Raw genomic sequence first — 16,905 nt, 5'->3', positions numbered from 1 at the left:
CCTAGATGGACCCTCACAGGCTCTTAAGACCCCAGACACTACTCACCAAAGTAGAATGTAGGACATATTCTTTATAAACTCTGTTATGCCAATTGAGCTAGAGGTTCCCTGCGACCATGGTCCCCACAGCCCTCAGCCCAGCAGTTTGGTCCCTCAGGTCCATGTGTCTATGGAGCTACCATGGGCTTGCCTTGTACGGGTTGTACTGGCTTCCCCAGTATTGTGTACTCTTACCCTTCACCAAAGTTACCGCTTATCTATTGTCTATTAAGCATTTTTTCATCCCCCCCCAACCATCAAATATTGTTTCTTTTTATATGTAAACTTTTTCATGAATTTTTACAGTAGTGGTCTCATACAGTATTTGTCCTTTGGTAACTGACGTATTTCACTCAGCCTAATGTCCTCCAGATGCATCCATGTTATAAGATGCTTCATAGATTCATCATTGTTCTTTACTGTTGAGTAATACTCCATTGTGTGTATATATACCACAGTTTGTTTATCCATTCATCTGTTAATGGGCATCTAGATTGTGTCCATCTTTTTGCCATTGTGAACAATGCTGCAGTGAACATGGGTGTACGTATATCTATTTGTGTAATGCCTCATTTCTCTAGGATATATTCCTAGGAGTGGGATTGCTGGATCAAATAGTATTTCTATTTCTAGCTTTCTAAAGAAGTGCCATATTTTCCAAAAAGATTGTATCATTTTGCATTCCCACCAGCAGTGCATAAGAGTTCCGATCTCCCTGCACGTTCTCCAACATTTGTTATTTTCTGTTTTATTGATTTGTGCCAATAATGCCGGAGTGAGATGATATCTCATTGTGGTTTTGATTTGCATTTTCTGATGGCTAGAGATCTTTAGCATTTCCTCATGTGTCTGCTGGCCACCTGAATATCTTCTTTGGTGAAGTGTCAGTTTATTTCCTTTGTCCATTTTTTAATTGGATTATTTGTGTCTTCGTTGTAGAGGTGTTGGATTTTCTTGTAGATTTTAGGGATTAGACCTCTGTCTAATTTGTAAGAGTCAAAAATTTTTTCCCAGTCTGTAGGTCTCTTTTCTCTTTTGGTGAAGTTCTTTGATGAGCGTAAGTGTTTAATTTTTAGAAGATCCCAGTTATCTAGCTTATCCTCTGGAGCTTGTGTGTTGTTGGTTGTGATTTGTATCCTGTTAATGCCATGTATTAGGGTCTGTAGTGTTGATCCTATTTTTTTTCTATGAATTTGATGGTTTTTGACTTTATATTTAGGTCTTTGATCCACTTTGAATTAGTTTTTGTGTATGGTGTGAGGTATGGGTCCTGTTTCATTTTTTTGCAGACAGACATCCAATTTTGCCAGCACCATTTGTTGAAAAGACTGTCTTTTCCCCATTTAATGGCCTTTTGGGCCTTCACTGAAGATCAGGTGACTCTAGGTGGATGGATTTACATCTGGGTTCTCAGTTCTGTTCCATTGGTCAGTGTACCTGCTGTTGTACCAGTACCAGGCTGTTTTGACTACAGTAGCTGTATAGTAGGTTCTGAGGTCAGGTAGTGCGAGTCCTCCTACTTTATTCTTCTTCTTCAGTAGTGCTTTATTTATCCAGAGCCTCTTTCATTTCCACGTAAAGTTAATGATAAGTTTTTCCATTTCATTAAACAATGTTGTTGGTATTTGGATCAGTATTGCATTGTATTTGTAAATCGCTTTGGGTAGAATTGTCATTTTCACAACGTTAAGTCTACCTATCTATGAGCATGGTATGTTTTTCCGTTTATGTAGATCTCTTTTGGTTTCTTGCAGTAGTGTTTTGTAGTTTCCTATGTATAGGTCTTTTACATCCCTGGTTAGATTTATTCCCAAGTATTTTATTTTTTTAGGGGCTATTATAAATGGAATTGTTTTCCTGATTTCCTTTTCATCATTCTCTTCATTGGTATATAGGAATCCAACTGATTTTTGTATGTATATCTTGCATCTTGCAACTCTGCTGAATCTTTCTGTTAGTTCCAGTAGTTTTCTCATGGAGTCTTTTGGATTTTCTTAGTATCATATCATCTGCAAATAGGAAGAGTTTATATTCTTTGTTACCAATTTTGATGCCCTTTATTTCTGTTTCTTGCCTTATTGCTCTAGCTAAGACTTCCAACACAATGTTAAATAGGAGTGGTGATAAAGGGCATTCTTGTCTTGTTCCTGTTCTCAAGGGGAATGTTTTCAGCCTCTCTCCATTGAGAACGATGTTGGCCATTGGTTTTGCATAGATACCCTTTATTATGTTGAGAAATTGCCCTTGTATATCTATTTTATGGAGAGTTGTTATCAGGAATGGGTTTTGGACTTTGTCGAATGCTTTTTCTGCATCAATTGAGATGATCCTATGATTCTTTTCTTTCCTTTTATGTATGTGGTGGATTACGTTGATTGATTTTCTAATGTTGAACCATCCTTGCATACCTGCTATGAAATCCTACTTGGTCGTGGATTGGCAGGAATTTCCATTGCTATTCTTTTTTTTTTTATTCTTTAGTCTCTGTAGTAAGTACTAAGATGACATGCACAAGGCTTGTGAGAGCCCACCTAAACTAATCTAGGAGACCAGGGAAAGCTTTCTAGCAGAAGGCACACCCACGTTGAGACCAAAAGAATAAAGATGAATTAGCAGAAGTTCTCGTAAGCCACATTAATCAGTTTGGATTTTACCGTAAAAGCAAAGAAAAATGGAATGTTCAAAGTCACGCAGATAGCTAAATAGTATCAAAAAATAGACAGTTTGATTCTGATTGTATATAAAAGTCATCTCTGCAGTTCCTCCATTCTCTTTCATTCTGTGCAATTGTAGAACTCTGTTGAAAGAATTAATTGAAATTATTTTTCATTGCAAATACCTTTTATCTTTTGTTTTTATTGTGCTTTAGATGAAAGTTTACACAGCAAATTAGTTTCTCATTAAACAATTACTACACGTACTGTTTTGTGACATTGGTTGCCAACCCCACAACATGTCAACACTCTCCCCTTCTTGACCTTGCGTTCCCCATTACCGGCTTTCCTGTCTTCAACTCCGTTTTCATCCTTACCCCTGGGCTGGCGTGCCCACTTAGTCTCATTTTGTTTTATGGGCCGGTCTAATCTTTGGCTGAATGGTGAACCTCAGGAGTGACTTCCTCACTGAGCTTACAGGGGTGTCCAGGGGCCATACTCTTGAGGTCCCTGTCAGACCAGTAAGTCTGGTCTTTTTTTGTGAGTTTCAATTTTGTTCTACATTTTTCTCCAACTCTGTTCGGTACCCTCTATTGAGATCCCTGTTAGAGCAGTCAGTGGTGGTAGCTAGGCACCATGCAGTTGTGGACTCAATCTGGTGAAGGCTGTGGTAGTTGTGGTCCATTAGTCCTTTGGACTAATCTTTGCCTTATGTCTTTTTCTTCATTCTCCCTTGCTCCAGACTGGGTAGGACCAGTGGAGCATCTTAGATGGCCGCTCACAAGCTTTTAAGACTCCAGATGCTACTCACCAAAGTAGGATGTAGAACATTTTCTTTATAATCTATTTTATGCCATTTGAGTTAGATGTCCCCCAAGACCATGATCCCCACAGCCTTCAGCCCAGTAGTTCGATCCCTCTGGAAGTTTGCATGTGTCTGTGAAGCTCCCGTGACCTTGCCTTGGTCAAGTTGTGCTGACTCCCTAGTATTGTGTACTGTCTTACCCTTTACCAAAGTTCTCACTTATCTACTGTCTATTTAGTATTTTTCCATCCCCACCCATCCCCTCCCTTATAACCATCAAATATTGTTTCTTTTGGTGTGTAAACCTTTTCATGAGTTTTTATAATAGTGGTTTCATACAGTAGTTATCCTTTTCTGATCAACTTATTTCACTCAGCATAATGCCCTCCAAATTCATCCTTGTTTTGAGATGTTTCACGAATTCATCATTGTTCTTTATCATTGCATAGTATTCTATTGTGTGTATGTACCCTAGTTTGTTTATCCATTCATCTGTTTATAGACACTTAGGTTGTTTCCATCTTTCTGCTATTATGAAAAATGCTGCAATAAACATGGGTGTGCGTATGTCTATTCATGTGATGGCTCTTATTTCTCTAAGGAAAAATTCCCACGAGCGGGATAGCCGGATTGTATGGTAATTCATTTGTAGCTTTTTAAGGAAGCTCTGTATCATTTTCCAAAATGATTGTACATTTTGGTTTCCCACCAGCAGTGCATAAACGTTGCAAGCTCCCCACAGCCTTTCCAACATTTGTTATTTTCTGTTTTTTATATTCATGCTAGTAGTGTCAGGATGAGATGGTATCTTATTGTAGTTTTGATTTGCATTTCTCTCATGACTAGTGATTGCAAGCGTTTCCTCATGTGTCTGTTAGCCGCCTGAATGTCTTCTTTGGTGAGTGTCTTAGTCATCTAGTACTGCTATGACAAAAATCCCACACATGAATGGCTTTAACAAAGAGAAGTTTTTTCTGTCACAGTCCAGTAGGCTAGAAGTCGCAATTCAGGGTGCCAGCTCCAGAGGAAGGCTTTCTCTCTCTGTCAACTCTGGAGGAAAATCCTTATGATGCATCAGTCTTCCCTTGGTCTGAGAGCATCTCGGCGCAGGAACCTCAGGTCCAAAGGACGGGCTTTGTTCCTGGTACTGCTTTCTTGGTGGTAATGAGGTTCCCATGGCTCTCTGCTTGAGATTAGCTTAAGACACTACCTAATTATAGACTTCATCAATATATTTGCCACTAATCTGTTTTATTACATCATAGTGATAGGATTTACAACACATAAGGAAATCACATCCAAAGAGAAAATGGTAGACAACCATACAATCATACAGGGGAATCATGACCTAGTTGAGTTGACAGATATTTCAGGTTGACACAGTTCAATCCACGACAGTGAGGTATCTGTTCATATCTTTAGCCCATTATTTATTTGGGTTATGTGTCTTTTTGCTGTAGATTTGTCACAAGCAAAAAATTTTTTCCTAGTGTGTAGGTTCTCTTTTTTCTCTTCTGGTGAAATCTTTTGATGAGCATAAGTGTTTAATTTTTAGAAGATCCCAGTTATCCAGCTTATCTTCTGGTGTTTGCGTATTGTTTGTTATGTATTTAAACCATGTATTAGGGCCTCTAACATTGACTCTATTTTTTCTTCTATGATATTTATAGTTTCTGGTTTTATATTTAGGTCTTTGATTCATTTTGAATTAGTTTTTATGTGTGGTGTGAGGTATGGGTCCTGTTTGATTTTTTTTTACGGATGGACATCCACTTTTGCCAGCACCATTTGTTGAAAAGACTGTCTTTTCCCCATTTAATGGCCTTTTGGGCCTTCACTGAAGATCAGGTGACTCTAGGTGGATGGATTTACATCTGGGTTCTCAGTTCTATTCCACTGGTCAGTGTGTCTATCATTGTACCAGTAGCAGACTGTTTTGACTACAGTAGCTATATAGTAGGTTCTGAGGTCAGGTAGTGCGAGTCCTCCTACTTTATTCTTCTTCCTCATTAGTGCTTTATTTATCCAGGGCCTCTTTCCTTTCCATATAAAGTTAATGATTAGTTTTTCCATCTCGTTAAAGAATGCTGTTGGTATTTGGATCATGATTGCATTGTATTTATAAATTGCTTTGGGCAGAATTGATGTTTTCACAATGTTGAGTCTACATATCCGAGAGCATGGTATATTTTTCCATTAATGTAGGTCTCTTTTGCTTTCTTGCAATAGCATTTTGTAGTTTTTGTTTAGGTCTTTTACATCCCTGGTTAGATTTATTCCTAAGTATTTTACATTTTTTAAGCAGCCGTTATAAATGCTCTTGCTTTGCTGATTTCCTTTTCGTAGTTCTCTTTATTGGTGTATAGGAATCTAGCTGATTTTTATGTGTTTATCTTGTATCCTGCTACTCTGCTGAATATTTCTGTGAGTTCCAGTAGTTTTCTTGTGTAGTGTTTTGAGTTTTCCACAATATTATCCACAAATAGGGACAGTTTTACTTCTTCCTTACCAATTTGGTTGCCCTTTATTTCTTTTTCTTGCCTTATTGCCCTAGCTAGGATTTCCAGAACAGTGCTAAGTAGGAGTGGTGATAAAGGGCATCCTTATCTTGTTCCTGTTCTTAGGGGGAATGTTTTCAGCCTCTCTCCATTTAGAATGATGTTGACTGTTGGTTTTGTATAGATCCTCTTTATTTTATTGAGGAATTTCCCCTCTATACGTATTTTATGGAGAGTTCTTATCAAGAATGGGTGTTGAATTATATCGAATGCCTTTTTGCATCTATTAAGATGATCATGTGATTCTTTTATTTATATAGTAAATTACATTGATTTTTTTAATGTTAAACCATCCTTGCATACCTGGTGTAAATCCCACTTGGTCAGGGTGTATTATTTTTTTATGTAATGCTGAGTTCTGTTGGTTAGAATTTTGTTGAGAATTTTATGAGAGCTGTTGGTCTGTAATTTTCTTTTTTTGTGGTGTCTTTGCCTAGTTTTAATATCATGGTTATGCTGGCTTCATAGAGTAAATTTGGAAGTGTCCCTTCGTTTTCTATATTCTGACATAGTTTGAGTAGTACTGATGCAAGCTCTCCTCTGAATGTTTGGTAGAATTCTCCAGTGAAGCCATCTGGGCCAGGGCTTTTTTTGTTGGAATTTTTATACCACCTTCATGTATTTTCCATAATTTTGTCTTTTTTCCTTATTTTTGTCTGTTTTCATTCATGTCTTGGAGTGCCCTGAATATTAGAGTTTTGAATCCCCTATGAGGTAGTCCCAGAACCTTTTCTTCTACTGCAAGGTCATCTGTTGTTTATTTTGGTTGCTTTCTGGAACCACAGTGTCCTGTTTTTTTATGTGTTTTGATATTGTCTACTGTCTTCAGGACATTCAGAAATCATTTTCTTCATTCACTGATAGTAGATTTTTCATTTCGTCCTGCTTTTTTGTTTTATCTGGCTATGTCTGGGCAGGTGGGCTCAACGTGCTTTGTTGCTTGCCCGTCTGCAGGTGTGATACTTCTTTACCTCCTTGTGTAAGTGGGCAGGGCTGATCACTCAGCTTTGGTGCAGCAGGGCAGGTCCACTGAGGAGGGAGGGGTGGGGATGGGTCATTTGGGCATGTACTGGGCCTGACAGGGTGAGACGAGTGGCAGCACAGAGCTGGGTCCAGTGGTCCACACTGGTGCCATGCAGCTCTCAGTGTGCAGTGCACATAGACCAGAGGGCAGAGAGAGGATGTGATGTGAGGAGCTAAGTGGGTAAGAGAAAAGAAGAGAGAAACAAAGGCAAAAAAAAATGAAGGAAAAAGGAAAAAAAAAAAAAAAGTGAATAAAATGCCAGTGTGGTAAGATTGGGTAGATAGGGCAGGGCAGACCCAGCAAGGCTGTGGTCCAGTGGATCTCTAGTTGAAGAGTGCAGCTTGGCCTATTGAGAAAGGGCATGGGTGGCACACATGGCTAGGTGGGCAGGAGAAAGGAAAGGAAAGAAGGGTAAGAGAGAGAAGAAACAACAAAAATAAATAAATATGGAGCTGGGAGAGCCGGACATTGGGGGTGGGGCCTAATTGGAGTGGTGGCGAACTGATGTTTCTCTCACCGAGTGGCATGGCATGGCTCATCAGGAAGGGGCAGAGGCAGTGCCAAGCCTAGATGGAATGGAGAAGGAAAAAGGAGAAGAGGAAAAGTAAAAATAAAAAATATGACACTGATGGAGCTGACCTGTGGGGATGGCGCAGACTTGAGGAGGCCATGTGCCAGAGGCTCTCTAGGCAAGAGGTACAACATAGCCCATCAAGAAGGGGGTGGGGTGGTGTACAGGGCTAGGTGTGTGTGGAAGGAAGGGAGTGAGAGAGAAGAAGCTACAACAACAACAAAAGTGGAACTGGGAGAGCCTGCCAGTAGGGGGTGGCATGGACCTGAGAAGGCTGTGTGCCAGTGCCTCCCTAGCCTAGTGGTGTGGCAAAGCCCGTCAGAGAGGGGTGGAGACTGCACGTGTGACTAGGTGGGCAGGAGGAAGGAAAGGGAGACAGAAGAAACTGGAAAAAATGGCGCTGAAGGAGCCTGCCAATGAGGGTGGCACAGACCCGGGGGGACGTGTGCCAGTGGCTCTCTAGCCAAGTGGTGTGGCATAGCCTGTCAAGAAGGGGCGAGGACTGCACACAGGGCTAGCTCGGCAGGAGAAAGGAAAGGAAGGAAGGAAGGGAGAGAGAGAAAAAAAAAATTGTGCTAAGGGAGCCTGTTGGTTGGATGGTGCAGACCTGGGGAGGCCGTGTGCTGGTGGCTCTGTAACCGAGCGTTGTGGCACAGCCTGTCCAGAAGGGGCAGGGACAGCACACAGGCTAGGTGGACAAGAGAAAAGAAAGGAAGGAAAGGAGTAAGAGAGAAGAAACCAGAAAAAAAATGGTGCTGAGGGAGCCTGCAGGGGAGGGGGGCTGGCGCTGACCTGGGGCAGCTGTGTTTCTGTGGTTCTGTCGACAAGTGGTGTGGCACAGTTCATCAAGAAGGGGCAGGCATAGCACACAGGGCTAGATGGACAGGAAAAAGGAAGGGAGGGAGAGAAAAGAAACCAAAAAGAAGAAAAATGGCGCAGAAGGAGTTGGCTGGTGTGTGTGGGGCAGGCCCAGGCAGTGGTGAACTGGTGTCTCTCTGGCCGATTGACTATATCACACTGGAAAGCAGTGGAGACCGCGTAGCAGAAGGTCCGGGGGTGGGAGCGTGTATCCCTGGTTACAGGGTGCCCTGTCTCATGTTGGGAGCTCCGTGGAGTTGCCTTCCTGTACTTCCTGACCATCATTCTCGGTGGCTATGGCCCAAGATGACGAATCCGTGCCATGTTAGCTAGTAGCAGACCTCCACTCCATAGCTCTCCCTATTTTCTGTTCTTTGTCATTTTCTTGTTCCATCCAGTGCTTGACTGAGTTCTTTATCCCTTCATTTGATGTTTAGGGTTCCAGGATTGATGTTTGTATTTGTTTTACTTAGTTTTTCAGGTCTTTGCTGTAGAGGGCTGGCATGGTGTTTCTGTCTATAGCGGCATGTTGGCTCTGCTTCCTTGAAATTATTAAGTAATGATGAAAAATAAGATTGTGTAACAAGGCGATTTCATATTATCGTATTAGGTTCTCTTCTCCAGGGTGATTTGTACCAATACATACTTAAAAAAACTGACTGCCATCAAGTCAATTCTGACTCATAGCAACCCTATAGGACAAAGTAGAAATGCCTCCTAGAGTTTCTAAAGGGCACCTGGTAGATTCGAACCACCGACCTTTCGGTTAGCAGCCATAGCTCTTAACAACACCAGGGTTTCCAGTACATACCCAGAACCCAGTAAATACTTAGATATTATTTTGGACTATTTTTTGTGTTACCATCTTCACGTTTCATTCAAAGATGAAAACTTTACAACTTTGTCACTGTCATATTTATTTGATTGCATACTTACTCAGCACAGTAACTTTAAAGATTTATCACACCGGAGCAGAGCATCTCTTATTTGCTTTAAAATTGACACATTGGAAGCTAAAAGACGTAAAACAATAAAGCCCTTTTGCCTAGGCTGACACAAAGCATAAGCATTAATGCTGAACCGTGAGCTCTTTTGTCCACTCTGTACCTAACGTGGGTTTGGTAGGGTGGTCATCTTTGTCAGTTTGTCTGCAGCATCATTTTAACAAACTCTTCCCGTCTCTGATCAATTTAGGCAGCCAGCTGGAGGGGGTACAGGCTCAACTCCTAGAGCACAAAAGGCCATTGTGAATCATCCCAGTGCTGCACTCATGGCTCTTAGGAGAGGATCAAGAAACCTCGTCTTTCGAGATTTTACAGTAAGCAAGCCTTAAAAGCCTTACCTGTAAAGGTGTGAGCACTGTATGATTTAGACCTTTATTCTTTTTCTTTTATTTTCTTCTCTTTTTAAGGATGAAAAAGAGGGACCAATAACTAAACACATCCGACTAACAGCTGCCTTAATATTAAAAAATATTGGTAAATATTCAGAATGTGGTCGCAGGTGAGTAATCTTTTTTCCATAGCCAAAGTGAATTTAGATTATTTTGTTTTTACATAAATAGGTTAATAAGATAAGTTATCTGTTTTTATTCATATTTTTTCTCATCAATTTTGTGAATATGTCCAAAAGCTTATGCCAAGGTCAGGCCATCATGGTCTCTTAAAAGCGAAAAATAAGTAGAAAAGTTGAAACAACCAAAAGATGTTCTTTAAACTTGACTCATTATGTTAACTTTCTCTGTTGGCTATAGAATTTAGAGCAAAAGGTAGCATTACTATAGAGAGAACTTAGGATTTACTAGGAGGAAAAAAGGAATTGATCATTTGAATCCTGTAGGATCAGAATGAAATTCAGCTTGAGAATTGTCATTTTAATGTACCCATCAAAGTAATAGATATGTTAAAAACCATTTTAATTCCTGAAGTTTTATGTTACTTTCTAATGGACTTAATCAAGCAAGAAAAACTCAGGATTTTGTAAATCTACAGAAACTCAGAATAACTTGTTGATCTTTGAGAGAGCAAATATGGAGTGTTCTGTTGAAGCCTTGTGGTACCTTGGCTTCCTTGAAGTTACTGTTCTTCCTTCCTCCTCAGCTGTGACCCATCTCAGGCTCCTCTGGCTGAGAAGTCGTCCTTTCCCGGTCGCTCTCTTTCCTTTCATGTACTATTAATCCCATCTTTTAGTTATCTTGAATCTAAGTTAGTTCTTCTGCACCACATTTTACCTTGTTTTAGGTCTTTTATTATATTATTGCAGTAACCTTCCAACTGGATTTCTCAACCATAAAAACAGTGGTATCAGTTACAAAGGGAAAAAAGCAATGAATTTGACCATATCAAGTTTTCAAACTCCTATTACATCAAACATGAATAAAACTTAAAACCAAGTTTTAAAAAAGAATTCGCAGTGACAAGGGTTACTACACTTAAAGTATAAAGCATTTTTTACAAAGAAAAATTTTTAGCACTCAAATTAAAAATAAGCAAACTTTTTCAGAGAAAAAGAAATATAAAGGCTTAGTCACCATATGAGAAGACTAGCATCTTCCTGCTTCCTTCATAACATGGTCTCTTCCTACTGTCCCTGCCTGATTTCCTGCCCTTCCCCACTTTCTACTTTATAGCCTGCATTTCAGCCAAAGCAAACCACATGCAGATTCCTAATCATGCCAGGTTCTTTCATGTCACACCTTTGTACCTTTGTCCCAATGCTCATGCTTTTCCCCCTGGGTAGAATGCCTTTCTACCTGCTTTTCCTGCCTATTGAAAACCTGCTAATCCTTCATGATTCAGCTCAGATTTTTGATTCTTTGTACAGACTTTCCTTTGCTGTGTTCCTCTCCCCCGCCAAGAACATGTCTGTCTTATAACATTTAACATGTCTGTCTTACAACATTTAATTGCATTGTTTTGTAAATAGTTTTTATATGGCATTTTTCACTACTGAGCTGTGTGTGGAGATTTTTCTCTGATTAATCCTTGAAGCCTGAGCACCAAGCACAGTGCTCATAATAGATAATCACCACCTCCTATTCATCTTTTAAGACTCAACTGAAGGGTCAGGTTTCCCAGGAAGCTTTTCCTGACATTTTTTCCTCACTGCCCTGCCCCTCTGACCAAGGATGCAGTAGATACTCCCTACCACCCTGTGCATTGCACGTTATCACCTTAGACGGTGAGCCCTTTGAAGATAGGGATTGAATATTTTTGTCTTTGTATCCTCAGTGTCTGCCTAGCATAGTGTTGGGAATGAAATAGACATTCATTAAGTAGTTGATGGAGAGACAAATGGAAGGAAAGTCTCACAAATTCATTTTAGCATAGAGTTCTGATCTGAAATTTGTGTGCACAATTGGAATTCTAAAAATCATTTGAAAAATAATTTTATAACTTTTTCTTAGGTTTTTACAGCAAAATCATTTTGGCTAGGTCTAATAAAATATAGAGTTATAAGTTTTCATTTTAAGGAACAATATCAATTAACAAAACAAATAGTAAAATAAATATCTCCAGTGATGGGGATTTTTGCTTGAGCAAGAATACTGATAGGAAATCTGGCAAAACCTACATATGTGAAGAAGAGAGTCAGAGAAATCAGATACCTGCAAAGGGTATTTCTGTTGATATTTCTCTTCTCTAGTAGAATAAGTTATAGGATGTGGTTCTTTGACTTAAGCAAATTTCTATTGGCAATGAAAAAATGTCAAGTCAATAGGAAGATGTATAGAAGTTTACCTACATTCTTATAGTACGGTAGCCTATACAGTATGAAATGCCAATAAATTTATTTGAAATTCATTATCTGGTTGTTCGAATAGTGTAAAATGTTTAAGTATAACTTTATCTCCATTCTGATCAAACTTGAGGTCTGGAGAATTGCAGTATTTTACCTCCTTTTGATTTATGTACCTTTTATCAATATAATACATGGTCTTAAAAATCAAATAGTACTAAAAAGCTTACAACTAAATATAATAGTCCCCTACTTAGCCCCTCCCACCCACTCCAAGGGGGAGCATTCAACAATTTGAGTTGTGTCTTCTGGTGTTTGCCTTCATATTTTTAAATAATATGTGGATGTTACTATTTCTTAATTTACTTTTTGACATATTACCTGTTGACTCCCTTTCTAAAAGAATTGAATATCCTCAAACCTTTCTTCATACTTCCTTTTTCTCATCCTCAATTTTGTTACATCACAATTTTTTATTAAATTTTAAATCACATATTGTTAGATTGATGCTGAGCCAAGTGGTATACTATTGTTATATTTTTCCTTTTGTTTTTCTGGGGTTAATGATTGCCATGCTTTTTTTTTGGCTCTTTAGCAGCCTAATGCTGAGCGTATATATATACATTTCAATTATTATATCTCAGAACTATCGATAAGTTTTCCAAATGCTCAAATATGGTGCTTAACCTTTATCAGTTTTATATTTTTACAGTTTTCCCCTTGGAACTGACTGTCTGCAACTTTTCATCTTCCTGTTCCAATCTAGTTTTAACTTGCTCTCTTACACACCTATTATCTTGGGAATTCCTTCTATGTTGAACCCTGTTTTCTTGAATCCCATTGACTTCTCTTTCTTAAAACCCTACACATCTGAAAAGTTTTTAGTCTAATCTTACTGTTGATAGTTTAGCTGGATATAGAATTCTATCTTGAAAAATAAATTTTCCTTTAAAAAATCTGATGGCATTGCTTCAATATCTTTCAGCATCCAACTTTGCTGTTGAAAAGTCCAAAAGTCATTCCTTTGTAGGTGATTTCCAGGCTCCCTTTCCCCCCTACTCCTACCTGTACCCCAAGGTCTTAGGGTCTTTTTATTTCTGGTGTTCAGAGGTTTCATGATGCATGTGCCTTGGTGTAGGTGTTTTTCTTGTTGTTGTTTTTCACTGAAGTGGGCATTTCATTTCAGTAGGTCCATTCTGTTTGGAGATTCATGTCCTTTAGTAATGGAATTTTTCTTGTAGATTTCTTTTGTAATTCCCTATCCATTTCTCTGTTCCGTTATTTGGGTGCTGTACCCTCCTAGATTGATCCTCTGATTTTTTGATCTTTTCTCTCTTCGCTTTCATTTTTACCTTTTTAATCTATTTTCTGGAAATTTCCTTAACTTTATCATCAAATCTTGTGTTGGATTTTTACTGTAGCGAGCTCTGTCTTACTTGCCAGGTGTTGCTATTTTTTAACATCCTAGTCATACATTAGATTCAGCGTCATCTTGTTTCTCTAATGGTATTAATGCTAGTATTTAATTTTAAAGTTTTATTCCCCTCCTTGAATATCGTTCTTGCCTCAAAATTCCTCAGACACGTTGAAGACTTCTGGGTTCACTTTATGTTTTAAGAATTAAATACTTACAAGCTAAAAAAAAAAAAAAAAAAAATTTTTTTTTTTTTTTTTTTTAATTGGAAGCTCTGGGTGCATGATCAACAACTGGTGATTGTTATTATTCAGGGTGATCCCTGATGGACCAAGTTATTTATTAGAGGCCCCCCAAATGTCAGTCTCTGTAGAACAATTTGTTTTCTCCCGAGAAGAATCCTCTGACTTTTCCCCTTTGGGATAGGTGGTAGAGGAGAGTCAGTATGATGCCCTGCATTCTGGAAACAGAATAGGAGAGGAGGTGGGGGGGGATCTCACTCCATTCAAGTATCCTGGCTTTCACCTAATCCCCCGGTTTTCTATCTGATTCCACACCTCCTAACCAGCATTATGTCTATGTCTCTAAGGCCTATGCTTTTCTGGTTTTATTTCTCCAGAAAATATATTTCTTTTATTTATTTTAGTAATTGGGGAGTGAATGGAGATAAACTTATGTTCAGACGGCTGTTTTCCTAGAAGCATTGTTTTTACTAATGCTAAAACCAGAAAAAAAACAAAACCATTGCCATCAAGTGGATTCTGACTCATAGAGTTACCCTGTAGGACAGAGTAGAACTGCCCTGTAGAGTTTCCAAGAAGTGCCTGGTGGATTTGAGCTGCCCAACCTCTTGGCTAGCAGCCGAACTCTTAATCACTATGCCACCAGGGTTTCCTTACTAATGTTACTTACCGATTATTTTTCATTATGTTTTAAGTGCATTAAAGTGGGACAGTGTTTATTTTTTGTTAAATCATCTCAAAAAAAAAATAGCATTTGAAATTTCAACAACAAAACAGGCATATTTCATTTGTTAACTAAAAACCCAGTGCTGTCGAGTCAATTCCAACTCATAGCGACCCTATAGGACAGAGTAGAACTGCACTGTAGAGTTTCCAAGGGGCGCCTGGCAGATTCGAACTGCGAACCCTCTGGTTAGCAGCCGTAGCACTTAACCACTACACCACCAGGGTTTCCTTTGTTAACTAGTGAATACTTATTTAATTTTTTTTTTTAATCTCAAAGAATATTAATTTATATTAAAAAACAGTTGTTAGTTACTTTTAAATCATCCTGGTGATTTCAATTTAGTCTTTCTAGTTCTATCTATGCGATATCCAAATAAAAAGAAAATACTTTTTTAAATGTGACTGTTATCAATTTGGAAAATACTGTATTCATTAAGTTTTTTAAACTGAAGGTTTTTTTTCTTTCTTTGTCAAAATGTTTATCGATTGTTGGGGAGAGATGATTTGATTCAATTTTGTATGTTCAAATTTTTGACTTTTCAAGAAAAAAATCATAGAAATTTTATCATTTATTTTTAAACTTTTAAAATAAACTTTCGAAGTAAATCGTGCATAGCGTATATAGAATAGAAGTATAAAGCTCAGTGAATTATCACAAATTGAACCATCCATAAAACCAAGCATCCAGATCAAGAAATAGAGCAATGCCAGGACCCCCAGGCCCCTCATGCCCCCTCCAGTCTCTACCCCATTTTCCTCCCCACAGGGGACCGCTATCCTGATCTGTAACACCATAGTTTTGCCTGGTTTTGAACTTTATGTTAGTGGAATCATATTGTATATGTTCTGCTGCGTCTATTTAACTCAACATTGTGTTCATGAGATTCATCTATGTTGTTGCATGTAGCAGTGCTTTGTTCATGTTATCGAAGTATAGAATTCCACTGTGTGAATATATTCAAATTTATTTTTCCATTCTAATTTTGGTGAGCATTTGGGTTGCATCCAGTTTGGAGCCATTAAGAATAATGCTGCTATGAACATTCTATGCATGTTTTTTGGGCAAATGTGTACATATTTCTATTGAACTTTTAAAAAGTCTAGTGATTCACAGGATATAATTTTAGTGCATAATGCCAATCAGTTTCAAAACGGTTTCATCAATTTACGCTCTCCTCGGCAATGTGTGAGACTCTCAGTCACTCCACATACTTGCCAACACTTGGTATTGTATTTTTAATTTAGCCACTCTTTTGGGTGTACGGTGGTATCTACATACAGAAACTACCTAAAGAGGGTTGTCTGCATGGCCAAAACCATGAAAAGATGCCCAACCTCCTGGTCATCAATCTCTATTTTTCAAATCTTGTTTTATTTATTTCTTTGCTTCACTATGGTAAACATGACTGCAGTCCCCATATGTAAAATTATGGGTTTGATATTTTTTTGTCTTTTTTCTAATTGCTGCTTCCCTGCAGTGTTTTCCGTCAGAATTTAGGAGTCTCCATCACCTTTTTTTTTTTTTTTTTTTTTCCTTCTCTAGTTTCTTTTACCCTGAGTTATTTTACTGAAGACACTGAGGATCTTGGATAACCTCATGCTGGCTGATTTTTTTCCCTAACATTTAGTATCAAATTTTTCAAATATACAGCAAACTTGAAATAATTTTGTGGTGAACACCCATATACCAACCACCTAGCTTTTACCATTAACATTTTACCACACTTGTTTTATCACATCTCTCTGTGTGTGCATCCCTTCTTTCTGGCAGATTTTTAACCACTTTCCTAAGCCCTCAGCATCACTCATTTATTGCTAGAAGATGCTTACTTTTATAACCTCTCATCTTCGTATATACAACCATACCAGTATTTTTATTTTTCAGGTAGAAAGTTTCTTTTAAGTTTTATAAATTAAAAAAAAAACTTATAGAATAATGTGGTGTTCAGGTCCAAATCATCTCTTAAGAGCAACATTTTGTTCCTCTACAGCTGACTCCTCACATGTGCTAATCATTCTAGACATCCTGGAAGCATGAAGGTAGTTATAAAATTATACTGTAAACTCTCCAGATTTAGAAAGGGGCCATGGAAAAAAGACAAAGTTAGATGGTGCTGCCTAATTCTTCCTTCACTACTTAAATAGCTTGAAAGTCAGTTCATCTTTCTGTGCCTCAGTTTCCTCATCTGTAAATTGAACAGGTTAAACTAGTTGTTTCCCAGGCCCCTCCCTCTCTTCTTACAGAGATATATTAAGATTTAGTGGGTGCAATGCCA

General features: G+C 38.5%; 1 protein-coding gene across 5 annotated transcripts in view; it reads left to right on the top strand.

The window, feature by feature from the left end:
• ARID2 (AT-rich interaction domain 2) overlaps positions 1 to 16,905 on the top strand; it is a 232,164-nt gene that overhangs the window by 213,503 nt on the left and 1,756 nt on the right. For 4 of the 5 annotated variants that reach the window (XM_064284353.1, XM_064284350.1, XM_064284354.1 and 1 more), the window contains 2 exons: positions 9,704 to 9,827; positions 9,921 to 10,012. In XM_064284353.1, coding sequence (XP_064140423.1) covers positions 9,704 to 9,827; positions 9,921 to 10,012 — 216 coding nt within the window. Of the gene's footprint in view, positions 1 to 9,703; positions 9,828 to 9,920; positions 10,013 to 16,620; positions 16,670 to 16,905 lie in introns of all 5 variants that reach the window. The other variant, XM_064284351.1, reaches the window with a different exon arrangement.

Source organism: Loxodonta africana, chromosome 4, assembly GCF_030014295.1.
Source record: "Loxodonta africana isolate mLoxAfr1 chromosome 4, mLoxAfr1.hap2, whole genome shotgun sequence".
Lineage (NCBI taxonomy): Eukaryota > Metazoa > Chordata > Mammalia > Proboscidea > Elephantidae > Loxodonta > Loxodonta africana.
This window is presented reverse-complemented; position numbering and strand designations above follow the sequence as displayed.